At 38.8% G+C, this 17,381-nt stretch overlaps 1 protein-coding gene across 1 annotated transcript; it reads right to left on the reverse strand.

The window, feature by feature from the left end:
* Positions 1-2,858: 2,858 nt before the first annotated feature.
* Positions 2,859-17,165, reverse strand: ATP6AP2 (ATPase H+ transporting accessory protein 2). Its single transcript, XM_062599752.1, has 9 exons — positions 17,000-17,165; positions 14,215-14,345; positions 11,727-11,855; positions 9,343-9,438; positions 9,007-9,144; positions 8,629-8,682; positions 7,066-7,215; positions 5,869-5,985; positions 2,859-4,805 (listed from the first exon to the last, which is right to left on the reverse strand). The coding sequence occupies exons 1-9, from the start codon at positions 17,067-17,069 to the stop codon at positions 4,611-4,613; spliced, it is 1,080 nt and encodes a 359-aa protein (XP_062455736.1). The 5' UTR covers positions 17,070-17,165; the 3' UTR covers positions 2,859-4,610.
* Positions 17,166-17,381: the final 216 nt, after the last annotated feature.

Below are 17,381 nucleotides of genomic sequence, written 5' to 3' on the forward strand. Positions count from 1 at the left end.
AGCCATAAAAGTGTAATAACAGGGTTCAAATGTTTGTTGTTTTTTTGAGTTGAACATTAATCTCCTCACAACAGACAGGGGCCCTGTTGCCTCCATTTTTACTGAAGGCAGACCTCTGCATCCCAGTACTCACTTGTAAGGTTACTCAACGTTTGCATTTTGAAGCTGCCTCTTTATTTCCACTTCCTTCTTTTTAGATCTGAATGTAATTATTTAGGTATTTCAGATCTGTTTTGGTCTTTCTTTGACTGTGTGTTGGATCAATAGTGCATTGGCTGGAAGAACGTTGAAAGCTGTCATGCCTGTCACAGACAAGCCTGAAAAGCAAAAGCATATGCAAAGCTTAAATTACACCTCTCTTCTAAAGTTTAGACCTTTGGGGATGACCTAGAGGAAGCATACAGACTCTTACAAGAAACCTTTACTTCAGCTTTTATGGCTTAGTTTTTAATCTAAACAGCAAAAGCACTGCTCAGGCTTCAATTCCACCTCAAAACTGATCTCCTCTTTCAAAAGTGTTAGTACTTTGTGAGACAGCTTCTCAAACTGCAACACAAATATTGGACAACATTTAGCTGTTTAAGTTCTGAAACAGAGCTTATCAAATATTTAACCCATTATGCCAGAGGTCAAACTGCCATTTGATCAGCTACCTGGATAAGTTCTCTTTGACTGGATCCCCACTGCAGCAATTACATTGTAAATCCTACAAACAAGCGTTTTATCAAGCCTTTCCCAGCATGGCTTAAAGTTGCTTGCTGATAGGTATTGGGGGCACGGAAGGAAGAATCACTCTCCTGGCCCTTTCACCTTGAATTAATAGGATCCCTGCATGCCCTAGGATTTCCTCATATTCCTCACCTTCCCTTGACTTTGTGGGAATGTTTCTAAAAGAAGAGTGATTTTTTTCCCCTAAAAAAAAATAAAGAAAAAAAAAAAGATAAAAGACTGCGTGGGCTTCTACTCTCAGTGCTGTCCTCTTCTGTAAGACTTCACATGAGTTTCATTACTTTCCTAGTAGTACTGTACACAAAAACTACGATTTCTGCCATATCACATAAATCTTTATACGATTTATATTCTTGGGAAGAAAGATTAAATTTCAAGAGAATGATCAATAGCAGGTATAATGCTGTTGACAGCACCTTCACTCTAATTAATTGAATTCTAAATATGGAAAGGCTATTCCTGGCTCTGGATCCGTATTGTAATTACCTAGCTAAGGATTAGTACTGTTGTGTAATTTAACACATCTTGCTTACCTAGCTCAAACTAAAGCAGGGCAGTTTTAGGGCCATTCAAAAAGTAGCTTGCGCTATCAGAAGCGATCACTATTTTAAAAATACTGTTAGAAATATTAGCGTTTTAAAGTACACTTAGTAGCCATGAGAATGAATGTATGGGATATTAACTGACTTTGAAAGTGGAAATTTAAATGAGTCCTTCAAACAGATTGCCAAGAGGACGTGGCAGTAGTCAACCACTAGTTTTAAAAAAGTAAAGTTAGATCCTACAGCAGCAGCAAGAATTCTTGCTGGAACAGAACTGATGGGATGGCCACCTCAATGGGAAGTTCTGCATTTAAACTCTATGCTGTAAGCCTCAGACTGAATACAGTATGGCTATCCAGGTATATTCAGCACAGAGAAGTCTAAGACTCAGAATTATGCAGTCACTTCAGGAAAAAAAAAAACACCTCCTATAAAACTTTGCACCAGTATCTGAAGTGGACTATTAATCTGATAAAGACATTTTAATTAAGTAAATGAAGAATGCAAGAATTTGATATAGACCATTAAGAAGTTCAAGCTGAAGTAAACCTTACCAAAAAGTCTAGAGTATGAATAGTTTTCAGGCAACCAACACTTCACATAACTTAAAATAAGGACCTCCAGGGCTGATTAATAATTTAATCTTGCAAAAGCACAAGAAGTTCTAGTACTGGCTAGTAGATCTGCAATGTGCTGTTTATCTGATTAAGTCCTAGCTAAAACAGTGCTAGGAAGCTGAAGTTTGGTTTACTTACGGCTAATAAAAGAACGTGAAAGAAGAGACTAACATTTCTGACACTCTAATGCTTGTCCTATCCAAATACCTAGGTAATCTTTTTTTCCCCAAGCAGCACTGTTCTACCATATGAGACTCCCACTCTAGAAGGTTCTTCAGAGACAGTTACAGTAACAATATTCAGTTTAAAGGATTATAGCAGTGTTACTCTTGTGGCAAAAATCTTCTTTCTAATAGTACATACAACCACCTTAGCACATTTTGTAATCATTGTATTATCCTGTAGCAAAGATTTTACACTTGACTAGGAAGTTTGTGCAACAAGTCTCAAATGTGGCTCAGACATCTCCTCCCTATTAAAAACAGAATACAAAATGATTTAACAACTGTAAATCAGTAACCAGTAATTTTGAAGAATTATTTGAAGAATTATTTGAAATATTACAGAAACTATTATATCATTGTGTGTTAAGAGTATTTTTAACATTAAATCTCAGCAGGTTTTTTTTAGGACAAGCAGAATACCATAAAGAATACTTAGTCTATTTCAACTGCTTTATTTCTAAGATAGATGCAAACAGAGCAAGCTTCTAAATCTTCCCCGAGCATTTACTTTTGCTTTACCTTTGTGTTTGTTATTTTTTTCATTGCAAACTGTTCCCTACAATCTAACTTGATAAGGGCCATTCTTCTTACTGCCTTGTAGAGTGTTTTCTTGTTTAAGTATAATTTATTTAGAAAGATGCAACACAACCTCTTTTCTTACCATGGATCATGCTTTCCCCTGAAACTCTGAGGTACTATTTCCACATTAAATACTCTCACAAGAGTCAAATAAATTTAAAACAACATACAGATGACCACATTATAGTTTACTTAAAACACTAGGGCTCACTGCCCATTAAATAGGATCGTAGGACAGTATTTCAATTATTTTCATAATAAAGTTGTACAACTTTCAGATGCTTACCAAGACAATGCAAGTATGTTACAGGATGTTCAGTAATTATGCTACACATTCTTATCAAGTTAAAATTGTCCAGAAAATCTTGCAGTGAACTTTTCCTTTATATCTATTGATGCTGTTTTTAAATTATGCAGTTAAACTTCATCTGGTTTTAAAGGTTAACTTTAAATTAATGCAAAAATACTACACCAGATTCCCTACACTTGGGCAGGACTGCAGCATGTTACTCAACTCAACACAAAGCGTTGTCCAAGGTCTGCAAGACAGACATGTATGTAATTTCAGTCCCTCCAAATCTGACAAGTGCAGTAAGCAAGACAAGTTAATTTGCTGAGCAGATCTTTTCTGATACTAGAACAAGTCTCTCTTAACAATAGGGAAAGTTAAGCATTTTAGAGGATGACAAGATGAAACAGGATCTTCCACTCCTGTTACTGCAGTTTAGAAGAACTTTATAGGAGCAAATGAGAGTTTCTGAAAACTGTATACAAGATTCAACCTAGAGATTAACTGCTTATTTTAATTATAGCCACAAAGTTGTTAGAAGTTTAGTTTAAGGAAATTAATCCCTACAAGGTGACCTTCCAGCATTTGGTTTCGAAAAGACACTTAAAACTAAAGTGTATCTGACAGCAGGCTCAAGTCTGAAACAGGAGGCTGCCTGCACCTGTTCTATCCAGTTGAGCTAATTCTACACAGAGCTAGCCCTTCACCTATGACACCAGAAGAATAAATACATTCAAGAACCACTATTCTTTGTTTTATTGAGTTATTGCAACAAGACTATAATCCAGGTATATTTAATCAAGTGTTGGTCCATTCTTACCATCAAAAAGATTTGTTGATTTTTTTTAATAACATCAACACAAGTGGAAGGAATATGAAGCATCATAGTAGGAACTTTTAACCATACATGACATTAAGCTATAATCAGACTGGTGCTACTTCAATATTTATAGACTCTCCACCATACAGGCCAGCCACACTAGTGTTATTTATCTCCAAGTCATTACAGTTTTAAGCAAATTATCCTTCTGGCTACAGTTCATATTTGAGTCACCACCATGATGTCAAAATGCCCTTTGTGCAGCTAGAATGCTAGTCTTGTAGAAATATTTCTATATTTAGTATTTTACTAAAGAGCAATAACTATCCTCCCAAAAGGTACATACAGCCATTATAAATATTTACATCAAACATTTACAACTGATTCATAATATACAACACAACAGTTTAGCTATAATTTCTAATCCTCCAGTGTAAAACTTTCAAGCAATGTCTTGCTACCATAATTTCAGTTCATCTGTTTTGCACACAGTCACAGGCAGTACAGGCCATCTCTGAAACTCACATAACATGATTAAAAGAAATGGAATGATGTCACCTTAATAACAATTAATTTGTTTTCCTTTCAGACAGGCGGGTTTCAAATTGCAAATCCAATCAGGTGCTACAAATGACCTTTAAAATAGCCTTGAGAGGAAAAGAAAGAAAGAAAAAGAAGAAAAAAGGACACCTAAAAATAAATACACTTTTGAAAAAATTCCATATTTAACTATGTCAGAATATTTGTTTTCACATAATTTAAAGGAGACCTTACTCTTCTTCATTTCCCTGTGCTGGAATACAGCATAGTTTAATCCATTCTTATCTTCTGGTTTGTCATCCTATAAATAATGCTGTCATACCCAGGATCCATATTCCAGAGGTTATAGGAGATTACTATTACAGCTAAAGCAAGACCTATCATCATCCACAGAATAATGTTGAAGATTACAGCATAGTCGTAGTTATACGGATAGGCAAGGTTAAATGGATTTTCTGTATCACTCTGTAATGAAAAAAAAGTGTTTCACTTTAGTCTGCATGCAAAACACATTCTGACTACATCAAAAATCTGAGTAATCCGAATAAGAGATATGCATTTTTGTCTAGACAATTCTGATGTTAGGGCACAAAATACAAAGTGATTATGTGACTGACATTAATGAAATCTGAAGAAATGGGCTGCCAGGAACCTCATGAAATTCAATGAAGACAAATGCAAAGTCCTGCACCTGGGACAGGATACCCCCACACAACAGCACAGGCTGGGGACTAACTGTTGGCAGCAGATCTACAGAGAAGGATTGGTTGGCCCTGCTGGACAAGGTGAACAGCAGTCAGCAGTGTGCCCTTGCAATGATGGACAACTGCATCCTGGGCTGTATCAGGGGTGTAGGCAGCAGGTCGAGGAAAGCAATGATTTTGACACAGCACCCATGAGACAGGACTTGCAGTGCTGTTCTGGGGAGCTCAAAACTAGACACAAAAGACTGACAAATGGGAGAGACAGCTGAGAGTCACTAAGGTGAGCAGGGGCTGAAGCACATGATACATGAGGACTTTGGATAGGAAGGAAATCTAATTACAGTCTTAACTCCCTAAAGGGCTATTACAGAGAACACATAGCCATATTTTTCCCAGAGGAGCACAGCAAAAGCATAAGCAGCCATTGTCCAGAACAGCAAGACAAATTCCAATGAAACATAAGGGGGAAAATTTTCTCAATGAAAGTGGCAAGGATTTTGAACAGGTTATTCACGGAGGCTGTGGAACTTCCAACATTCAAAATTTTGAAAACTTGACATGAGAAGGCCATGCATAGCCTGATCTAACTTCTAAATTAACCCTGGCTGGAGTAGTGGCTGGGATTGGATGACCCCTAGAGGCCCTTTTCAACCTAATTTATGATTAAATGAAAATCAACACAAGTAAGTTGATTTCTCTGCACTCGTGCCTAAACCAAAGTCAGTATTCTAGACTTTTAAAAAAGTTACGCTAAAGTAAAAATGTGATGCAGTTTGGATGCATTTTTTAAGAGATAAAAAAAGAGAAATATACAGCTCTACTACCTGTGAAGACTGGAGAATGGAGCGAGTCTTCCTCATGAGGGGAGAATTAAATGTCTTTACAGCCACCACTTCTACTACTGCATTCCCACTATAGAGATTATACATCTCATCTGCAAACTGCAAGAAGAAAAGTAATTTAACTTAAAATCTACACAGCAGCCAGGACTTTGAGGAGAAGACTTTGTCAGCAAGACACACCAAACCATAATGTGTCAGCTTTGGGATTAAGAAATTTATAAACAAGTTTTGAAAGTTTATAGTGTTTTAGAATTCCAATGTAAAAGTGTCAACTTAAAAGCGCTGGTTTACAAGATATCTTTAAAATTTCTCAACCATTATTTAGCAAACTGAAGGTTATTACTGCTTTTTAGGCTGGAACAAGTTCTTACATCCCTTTACAAAATGCACATGGCCATACAGTTTACTAATTCTGTATGTGTCTGTTTCAACAAAACATTTAGGCTCTCCACCTTTCACTGGGAAATTATAAACCTGAATATTTGAATCTGAGCTAAAGACTGATATTCTAGAGAGGAACTGTAGTCAAAAAGGTATTTTTATAAATTTGCTTAACTGCAGAGAGGCTAAACAGTATTTACAGAAAACAGTTACTTGGCTTAGCAAATTCATGCTTTTATGTTCTTCCATCATGCTTTTAAAACTCTCAAACCTGGCTAGTCTCAGCTTTTAACAAAGATTTTTACGCCTTTTCTGATGATTAGATAAAGAAATACTTTCTTGAACACACTGGTAGATGAAAAGCAACCATTTTGGCAGCTTGGAAATTTAGATTTACACCACTTTAGGGGCAAGAGACTAACAATTCTACTCTGACATAAGGATATTTATTTCCCCTTTTGGAGGGCCAGTTTTGGTGAAACATACTGGTAGTTTAAAATGCAAGATATTTGATTAGGTAAAACAGACATACCAGCTCATATTTATGTATGGTTTTAATATATTCCTACTCCTTTAAACAAAACATCTAATGTATTGTAGAATCATGTCAACACTCTTCATTTACAAAATCTAATGTTACAAAATTTGTCACTTTGAACAGCTGCAGTACCAAAACATCCCCCCAAACCCTGATTGGTCAGGCCATCGCTAATGAGGTGACAGTTCATAGCAGAAAACAATCAATAAACCTGGCACTTACTCCCCTGTAGTTAACACACAATTAGGTAGAAATCATACCTTTTGCAAAGCATCTGCAAGAATTTGAGAAGCATCCTTGAATTGCTGAGAGTCTTCCCCATACCGTTTTCCAATCTCTTCCAAGCCAGCCAGTTCCAGAGAATACAGGTCTGGTGAGTGATCTTTGGCCAAGTGCTTGTGTCGAGACAACTTTGGCATGCCATTGAGGACAGAAAGGAATTAATTCATACATAAGTTACTTTAAATACACATTTGGCAAAAGCAGTTTGCTAGAACTAATCTGGCAACACTTTCCACAGTCATATTCCATGTCGACTAGAAAGTAGAATTTCTTGCCAACTTAACTAGGAAGATGTCCACAAGTAGCTTTTTTTTTTCTTTTCTCCTGTAGAATAAGAAGTGATCATCATGTACACAATCTTGTATTTGGAATAGATGCTACGTGCAACAGAGCTTTACTAAAAATAAATTTTACGTTTATTTGCATCATACTCCTATTTCTATAATTGACATAAAAATAAAATGTAGAGGGAAAAATACATAACTCTACAATACTCAGATACGACTATTCCCTCCACTAAAGCTGGCCCTTGCAAAACCAAGTAGGTTGCAACTTTAGCTTGCTGTTGCCCACATACAGAGTGGTTTACTTAGGAGATCATCCCATATGAAATCCATCATGAAATCCAAGCAACATGTTCTAACATATCTTAAAGTAGTGATATACTTTCACTTCTACAGCTGTGAAATCAAGGAACTGACATTAAATGTGTTCACAGACTGTATTCCCTTGTGCAAGCTAATTTAACCTGCTCTGTGCAAGCTAATTTAACCTGCTCCCATCTTCCTGTCTAGTTTAACTATAGCATTTCTAGTCTGTAAGACAAAAACAAGTCATGCTACCTCATTTTCTCAGAAGTCCCATTTCTCCCCACCAGCCCTTCCCCTAATATCAACTTCTGAGCTCTTCGTGACCATTTATTTCATTTTAAGTAGCTGAGGGGTGCAAAAAGGACAAAACTGCAGAAACAGTAACAAGGTGGGAGCATGTTAGTACAAAGACTGTAAGAAGCTTTTGGGTTAAAAACTCAGAATTAAAAGCTCACCTTGTCTGTTGGAATATTTTTACTACCACCACTATTTACACTAAAAAAGCCATTCCAACCTTCTCAGCTAAATGTTATAGTGACTTTTTAAAGTAAAACAGTAGACAGGACTAAGAACATGTTCTTAACTACCGTTATACTTCTTAATTAAGAAAAGAAGGAAAGCCTCAGAAAATTCCTCACTGAGGATTTTCTGTGTCTTTGGGTATGGAGAAACAGCAGTTCAGAATTCCCCATTCTCATCAGGTCTAATACAAAAGAAACTAGAGGTGTTTAAATTTGAATTTAAGCTGATTCAAAACCCATAAAAATGCATTATTTACACAGATACAACCAACTGATGATACAATTGAATATATTTCTGTGCCTGCCAAGTATCTTAGTTATAGCTTTTCTAACTTTAAATTAGATGTCTCAAATGTAAGATGAAAATTGTAAGTGTAAGTGTAAATTTGAAGTGTAAGATGAAACAAGTGTTTCAAAAAACTTTACTTACCAGACTTGCAATATCATGTAGGACTTGTAGTTCGGACAAAAAAAGCAAGTCAACCTGGGGAAAGAAGCACAAAGACAAGACAGGTATTTCCTTTCATGAAACTAAAGTAAGGGAAGCCTGGCTTTGTTTTAAGTTTCAGTATTTTATAACAGGTTACATCTATTACAGGATCAGATAATGCTAGAAAGCAATTATTCTTTTAATAAAGTTATTTATAGAGGAACATAAAACTTAGAATTTGGTTAGAAAAGGGGGAACTCTCCTGGGCAAAGCAAAGCAAACAAAAAAAAAGGGGAACAAAGAAAGAAAAGCATAAGCTAATATACGCATACCCCCCCCAAAAAAAATGTATCCATTGATTACTGTTTTTTTCTTTACCTCATTGTTCCTGCTGAGGGAGTTTAGAGGAAGAGAGCTGAGAATGGAGTTATCCTGGAATAAGCGGTTTCGCAGTTGGCGCAGTGTGACAGAAAGATCTTCAAATACAGAGTTTGCCTTGCCCACCATGTACACTCTCTGCAGGAACAGTCACTGTTTTATTAGATCACAAGTTTGGTTTTAGTTTTTCCAATCACACATTAATGATTAGTCACACTTGCAATCTCCCTTCAATGCAAAATATTTCACATAACCAGTTGGTTTTGCTCCAGCCACACAAGTGGGAATTGGTTTACTATTTAGAGCATCTGAAATCAGAGATGAAGCAATACTCACTTCCTCACTGGGGGCCAGCTGCAAGACTACAGGAGTTTCCTCAGAGAACAGAGAATGAATAGCATTTGCAACACTGTCAAGACTGAACGGAACAGCCTGAAACACAAAATCTAGTTAAGATTTTGGGGTAAAATAGTGCCTAATGATAAAATCTAGTTAGATTTTTGAGTAAAACAGTGCCTAATGATACAAGAGAATTTGCTTAACCACAGAAGTTTGGAAAAACAGGACAACAAAGAGTTGTTTCAACAAAGAGCATGTACACTTTCAAAGCAGTAATAACAAATAATAGGGGACAATGAGCAAAACAAAACATCAACTGTATATTTATCAACAGATTATTTATTTGTATACACAATAAACAGAGTATTAGGGTTTTTAAGAACCCCCAGAGGCCATGATTCTGTAATTAAGAGGCTTACTTGAGCTAAAACTATAGCCTCATTTACCAGCGAAGAAAGACCAACAAATAAAATGCAATGCAAGATAGAAGAAAACTGATGTTACTGTATATTAACAGTTATGAGGCAAAGAAAACTGATAAAAGAAAATATATCAATAGAAAGATCAACTGCTGAAACACCAAAGAAGAAAAAAAAGATTATAGCAATGATATGGAGTCATCACTGGCAAGCTAATAAAATTGTTATTTTTTCTAGGCATGTATTTTTATCTAAAAAAAAGCAGCAGAACGACATATTCCCTTCCCATTCACTAGCCAAAGAGTATCATCTTTTTTCCAATAGATATTACTAATATTAGGCTAGGATAATTTGTGCCTGGTGATTCCTGAACATAAGCTTACTGATAATCATTTGAAATTACTCTTGAGCACCGAGGGACCACTTAGGAACTACTGCTTTCCCAGTATACAAAGAGAGCAAACAAAGTCACCTGAGGTAGCTTACTTGATAGCTACAGACAAAATATTCATGAGGTAATTTATGAACAATTAAAGCTTAGGAATGTCAATTCCTATTAATGAGAAATAAGGAAAATAGGTACAAAGTACACTTCAGAACTTTAATAAAGTTACATATGTGAGTAAGACTGTAGACTTTTTAATTATATTTAAAATTTCCACAAGTTAGGTACGCCTACAGGGTCAGGTCCAGACTATCCTAATCAGTTTTGGTCCAGAAACCATTTCACATAACTGAGCCTGAACTAGCACGCTGTACCAGAAAACCAATGTGAAAGAAAATTTGTGTCCGGCTCATTTGACCCATTTGATTTAAAGCCACATAACAGCCTGATTAAAAGCTGACACTTGAAAATAGATTTAGAATTGTCTGACAGCTGTCAAAGAGATTTCATAGGGAAATCCTCCCCTCATCTTACAGTGCATAGCAGGGTATCAATATTATATGAAACACTACTGGACATTGTCATGGATAATTCCAAAGTTTGAATAAAGTAAGAATATTATTTGTCATTTTAGTAATAAGAGCACAGCAGCTACACAGATCCAAACTGTGGTAAACTAGATGCCAATGAAGTTTTCTGACCCAGTCAGAGGCAAGATTAACCAACTAGAAATAAAGAACAGAGGTTGTAACTAAAGAACGGGGAAACAAACTGAAAACTAACTTATTTGAAAAGGATTTTCCTTTGAAAAGGATAGGGAATGTGTTACGGTGGACAAACAGCATTTTGATATGAACTACTGGTGCAATATTGCAGCAAAACAGACTCATGCACACAATGTATTAGCAAAGCAAAAACAAGCAGAAACTAATTACCACCATTTTGTACAATTACTGTGTTCCTGTTAAGTGTTCCTGCTAAGATGTACATGGACAAAATTGTATCTCAAATGAGAGGAAAAAAGCCTCAGCGAAGTCTGCATATCCATGACAGGTAAATGTAACATTTTAGAGAGGGGGGGGGTCCCTTCTTTTGGGAAGAGATATAGCATAATCACATTTTGTCTCAAAGTACGTATTTCACAGTAAAGTCCTTGAGAAAAACCTCAAAGATTGCTTAGAGGAGAAGTGTATCAAAACATCAACAGCACACAAGATGCTATCACATACTCAGCTGAAGCAATCCTAATTATGAATCAACAAGCTAACATGCAAGAGGCAGACTCTCAATTATCTTGGTGCAAACATATACTAAAACTAGATGCCTTTTGAGGAGAACATGGTCTGAAGTTGCTGAACTTAATGCAGGAGAACCTGGGTGTTCTTCAAAGGCCTCTCATCTTATACAGGAGTCTGACTGGATTATTTATTGATGTAGTCTGATCTAGAAGTGCATAGGGTTATATGAACGTCCAGTGGACTAAGTGAACTTTAAGAACTATAGTGGAAATTCACGTACTTCTAATTAGAAGACAAGAGTCACAGAAGTTTGACAGTTCCAAACATGCAGCTACTCACATTCTCAATAGGATAAGAAACTCCTTTCACAGGCAATGTCAGCTTGTCTACTCCTTTCACTGTCACCAGCACAGTAGCTCGTGGTCTGTGAAACAAATCACCGACTGCAAGTCCAGGCCAAGAAAGGTCCTATTACAAAACAGTAAAAAACTGGTATTTCACAGGAAGAAAGAAAGAGAGAAAACTTCTCCCACCTCTTTACAGAGCAGCCTACTGGAAACTTCATGGGGAAATAAGTGTCACCAGAATGCTTAAAACGCTTTTATCTTGAATAATGCTGTCTCAAGTTATCCATAACAAAATTGTTAGTTTAAAAGCTATCACTAATTTTATAGCTAAGTCTGCACTATAACAGCATTACACATATTGTATATATCAAGAGATATTTTCCACAACTGGAGTGGAATTATTTTAGTACGTAGCTAACAAGGGAAGCTTGAATTAAAAACAACAAACCTTCACCAAGCACCATAAAAACATGCCCATGTATAGTAAAACATTAGTATCTTGACGGGGTTTTTTTGGGGGGGGGGACCTGAAAAAAGGGTCAGTTATACCAACATCCTACTAATCTAACATTTATGAATTAATATAGAAACATACGAAGATGTCTTAGTAGCTTATTATAATTACATACCAGCAAGAAAACAGTGAAGGCTAGCAGGCTGGCTTATTTAGGCACAAAATGCCAATTCATCTATTTGTCATGAGTTCAAACAGAGATTTCCCCACTCATGTAAGAGAAAATTGCACATTTAAACTTTATGAAACTAAGTTATTTGGATTTTAAACATCTGTTATGATATGTATCACACCAAAGAAACAAAAGAAAAACTTTGATTTAATCAATAGGGACAGAAGAAAATTCAGTATTATCATCCCTTTACAAGGGACGAACACTGAAGGACCGTTTTTGAGAATTCCCAATTCAATGCAGTGAGTATTTCAAAATTTCTACACCTACTGCACTGTCAGTTTCTTTTCCTAGAATACAGTCTTAATGTAAGCTGCAAAATGTTTGCTTTGGTCCTGCAGTGTCCTCCATACCAGTGCAGGAAGCTGCCTATATGATGATCTCTATGTTAGTGACAACACTGATACCAGCCTTTGGTTTCAGGGCTTAACCCAACAGAACAATTTAAAGAGCTTCCATTTCCCCCCACCTTCTCAGATTTGAAATAATGACAACATTATTTCTAAAGGATGCTATGGACCAATCACAGCAAATGAATTCTGAACTTAGGCAAAGGAACAGAATGAAACAACTTCCCCCCACACACCCCCATGATGCCTATGTTCCCATTATCCCTCAGAACGACCAGCATGCTGACAATCAGCATTCATAATGCGCCAAAACCCACCGTTTCATGGGGTGTCTTTACATGCAATGCACAGTATCATCTGACATATTTCTTTTTCTTGAAAAAACAATTAAAATATTATGAATACTACTCTTAAAAATTTGTTACTAGGTCTGATAGTTCTTGTTTGAATGCAGGTCTGTTCAGTCTGTGTTCTGGAACTTATCTGGAAATGTCTAGCTGTCATTTAATTATGTTTACTATCATTAAACCAGTAACAAATTTTTAGGAGTAGTATTCATAATGAGTATATTTTAAGTTCCAGAACACAGACTGAACAGACCTGCATTCAAACAGGAGCTATCAGACCTTTTGCCCAGCTGCAGTATGGAAAAGACGGGAACACGGGAACTCTTACCCTTACCACCACTATGAAAACATCCCAGCTTGTAGCTTCAAGTAGCTGGCTGCACACAGACACAGTTGAAGGTACTTGGCTATTAAGCTTTCATGTGCTGCTTTAATAGCAACTCCTCATCCCTTGTGAAACCCCAGTAAAAAAAATCAGTAGGCAAGATGGAATCAGTCCATAGGCTCCTAATTGTCTGCCCTGCTTTAAACATTATTAAACTATGTTCAGAAACCTAATCTGGGACACAAATTAGGTTTTCAAACATTTGGATTACTTCCCAAATATCTGTTTTACTGGTTCTTATTAACTATGCTCAGCAGACAAACTGCTGACCTGACAAGAACTCCCTGACTAGCCAAGACACTCATTTTCTTAAGAGTACCAGAGAGAGGAGCGCTATGGATTAGTTTACAGGCAAAAAGCGACAGTGGTTTCTACTGTTCTACATGACGACAGATGGGGAAGGATATGGCACGTATTTGGGTCTCAGAGCTGCTCACGAACATCCCCCTTAAAGACTCGATCAGGCCTGCTTTCTTCCACAGTTCATGATTCAGAATAACCTCCTAGGAGAGCCTTTTGCTGCTCATATGACTAACACAGCTCTATGGTTGGAAATCACACTTTGATAAGTCACAAATGTGTCAAGACAAAAGGAACTTTATATATATGTATATATATATAATATATTCCAGCACATGACAGGAAGAGTTGCATGCTGAGTAAGCTGGTCTGTAGTTTTAGAGCTGTTTCAAAATCAAGACCTGAAACGTACATCTTCAACGGAAAAGCCCATAGATAATGCAGCTACATCTGGAATCCGCTCTCCAGGGATTGGCCAACTTCCGTCTCGAAACACCACTGACTGAGGTGACCGTAAGACACTAAATTCATCACCCCACACACCTAAAAAACAAACAAAAAAGCTGTCAGACTTTTTTAAACACAGTCTTTCCCTTACAACACAGAAGCAGAGTATATTAGACTTTTAAGTCATTTTTCTTCCCTCTCACACTTAATTTAGGAGATACAAGTAACAAGAACCTTTCATTTTAATGCACCGGAATACAAGACAAGGTTTTTACATAGTAGTGAATAAGGATGGACAAATCCACATTACCAAAGCAGGGCAATTATTAAAGCAACAGCACAGTACGCTTCTATGTATTCAGTAACAATTTGTGAACTGACTGTACTACAGTTCAGACATGGTAGAGTTAGCTATCAATAGAGCCAGGCAGACTTCAATAAACCACTAGCTCACACATAGCTATGTACCAACACAGCTCTGTTTGCTTCCAGGACTGTTTGGCGTTACACCTGTTTTCACACAGACAACAGTCTGAGGCACCAAACCCAGAGCCAGCAGACCAGCTGAGTTTGTTACCGCTGGTTTAAACTGAGCGCTGCCAGGAACAATCTGGCTTCTGCAGAACTGCTCCAATGGCTCTGCACTGGTTTCTCACGGAGAAGGTTGTGCAAAGGGTTTTTTCTTTGGATGCCATACTGGACCTAAGCCAACCGTGTGAAACTCGATCCACAATAGTTATTATCTTGGATTTTCTCTTATTTAGGATCCCCCTTCACTCCTTCCCCCACTACTTTGAATAGCAAAGTTGACTAAACACATATTTTAAAAGTATATTATGAGGACTGTAATTTATTCTGTAATAAAGACAAGATGATGTCCATGAAAAAAGCCTTTCTTAGATCTTTTTTCAACTTACCAACCCACTTTAAAGTCACTTAAGAAGAACTGAAGTTGTGTACATAAACAAACTTTTATCAATCTATCTAAATCAATTTAAATAGATGTTTGGTGTAAATTTGTACATAAGCAGTCATATGCACAATGCAAAATTTCAGAGGTGCCCCCCAATGAGGAATCTACATATGTTTCCACCAAAAGACTAGTCATAAGATTACTGAAACTTAGCTACCAATCCAAGCAGATATACATAATAGTTTTCCAGGGTATCTGCAAATACAAAGGCTGTTCACAAAGATAATGTAGTAATACACAGGTATGATGAGCAACTGTAATTTTTTAAGCACGAGTTTAACCTAACTCACCTTGAAAATGCTTTCTGTTTCCAAGCCCAGATCATGATCATACATACAAATGTTGACAGTAAATTTGAGTTATGCTATGATAAACATACTAAAAGAACACAGTACTGTGAAGCAGGTTGGGAAAGGGTGGCAAAAGAAGGCAACAGGCCAGATCAACCACTGTATATGGAACAGATTCAAGTTCATTTTTGTTTTAAATTTGACAGTAGACCATCTAATAAATAAATATCAATTTAAAAGTGTAGCCATTATTCTGAAGGGCAGAAAAGTTTCCAGACCTATTTACAAAATAGTTATAAATATTTTTGTTCAGCCTATTTGACTTGACATGTTGCTTTAATTCTCCACATGGCTATAAGACAGCCAAGTACTTTACTGATGACAGGTTGGGCCGGGTGTATAAAATGAGAGCCAAATCCACATTACCAAAGCAGGGCAATTATTTTTTTTTAACCCAAATTTTCTTTACTAGGCCTGCTCAAGATCTCAATGAGCAAAACTGAATTTGAACGTAGGAGCACATGCATTTTCCTCGGACATGCTGTAATTGCTCGACTACAATATCCCATTGGGCCATATATTAAGTGAGGTCTAGAGAAATGGATGAATTCATCGAGCACACAGCTCGCTACATTTTCTACATTTTCTGCCCGCCTACAAAAAATGTAATCACACTTCTACAAACTTCACTGAAATCAGTAGCATTTTAGCTCTCACAAGCCTTTGTGAGTCTGGTCTGAAGAACTAAGATAGACTGAATGAAAATAATTTACGAAGCCCGGTAAGTCTTCAGCTCAAATAATAAAGTTGATTCACACTGAATAACAGAAAGCCTCCAAATACCGCAAACGCAGCTTGGCAAAACACGAAATCCGTACTAGGTAACAAAACGATTTACAACTTTATAAACCCTCCACACTCCCCTTTGGTAGAGGAGGTACTTCAGCCTCCAGAGGAACCCGAGTGGGTGCCGAGAAGGGGGGCAGGGAGAGGACAGCCGCTGCTCAGAGGGCAGCCTCCCCCCGCCGCTCTGAACCTAGTGCAACCCCCACGCCCTCGAAGAGCGCTGCCCGCGGGCAGCAGAAGCCCCGAGGGTTATCTGCGGCAGACAGGGTAGAGCAGGGCGGGACCCGTCCTTTGAGGGTGCATCCTGCGCCGAGGCGCCGCAGTGCCCGCCGCGCCAGTGGGCCGCCGGCGCCGGCCGCCCCCGGCCCCGCTCCGCTGCCCCCGGCTCCCCCCGCCCCGCGCCCTTCCCCCACCCCCCGCCGGCCTCGCTCGCGCGCCCGCCCCCTCGGCTCGCGCGCTCCCTTCTCCCCTCCCCCCCCTTCTACCGTTGCGGCCGGGCTCGCCGGCGCGCCCTGCGCCGCTCCCCCCTCAACGGCCCTCCTCAACGGTCTTCCTCAACAGCTAACGCGGCCTGTCCCGCCCGCTCGGCCCGGCCCGGCCCGCGCCCTCCTGCCCGCTCTAGCTCGGCCCCGACCGCTCACCGGCGAGACAGGCCGATGTCACCAACACCGCCACCTCCAGGGCCCAGGGAGCCGCGCCGCGCCGCCACATGTCACCCGCGGTGCCGGCCGCCGCCCTGCCAGACCCCGCCGAGGCGACGCCGGGCCGCACGGACGCACAGAGAACCACCCACCCAGCGCCCTCCAAGCACCCTGCCCACTGGTGAGCGCTGACAGACAGCCCCCGCAGCCAATCAGCAGACGAGGCCAAGGGCGGGTGGGCGGGACTCTGTGTGAATGACTGATAGAACTGACCATTCGCCTGTTAAGCCCACCCCACCCTGTCACGGGACTGACCGGTCAGCTGAGACGCTGTCCCGCCGGAGGCGGAGCCTTGGCTTGAGTAGCGTTTCAACTTGGCCAA

The sequence above is a fragment of the Rhea pennata genome, chromosome 1 (genome assembly GCF_028389875.1).
Source record: "Rhea pennata isolate bPtePen1 chromosome 1, bPtePen1.pri, whole genome shotgun sequence".
Lineage (NCBI taxonomy): Eukaryota > Metazoa > Chordata > Aves > Rheiformes > Rheidae > Rhea > Rhea pennata.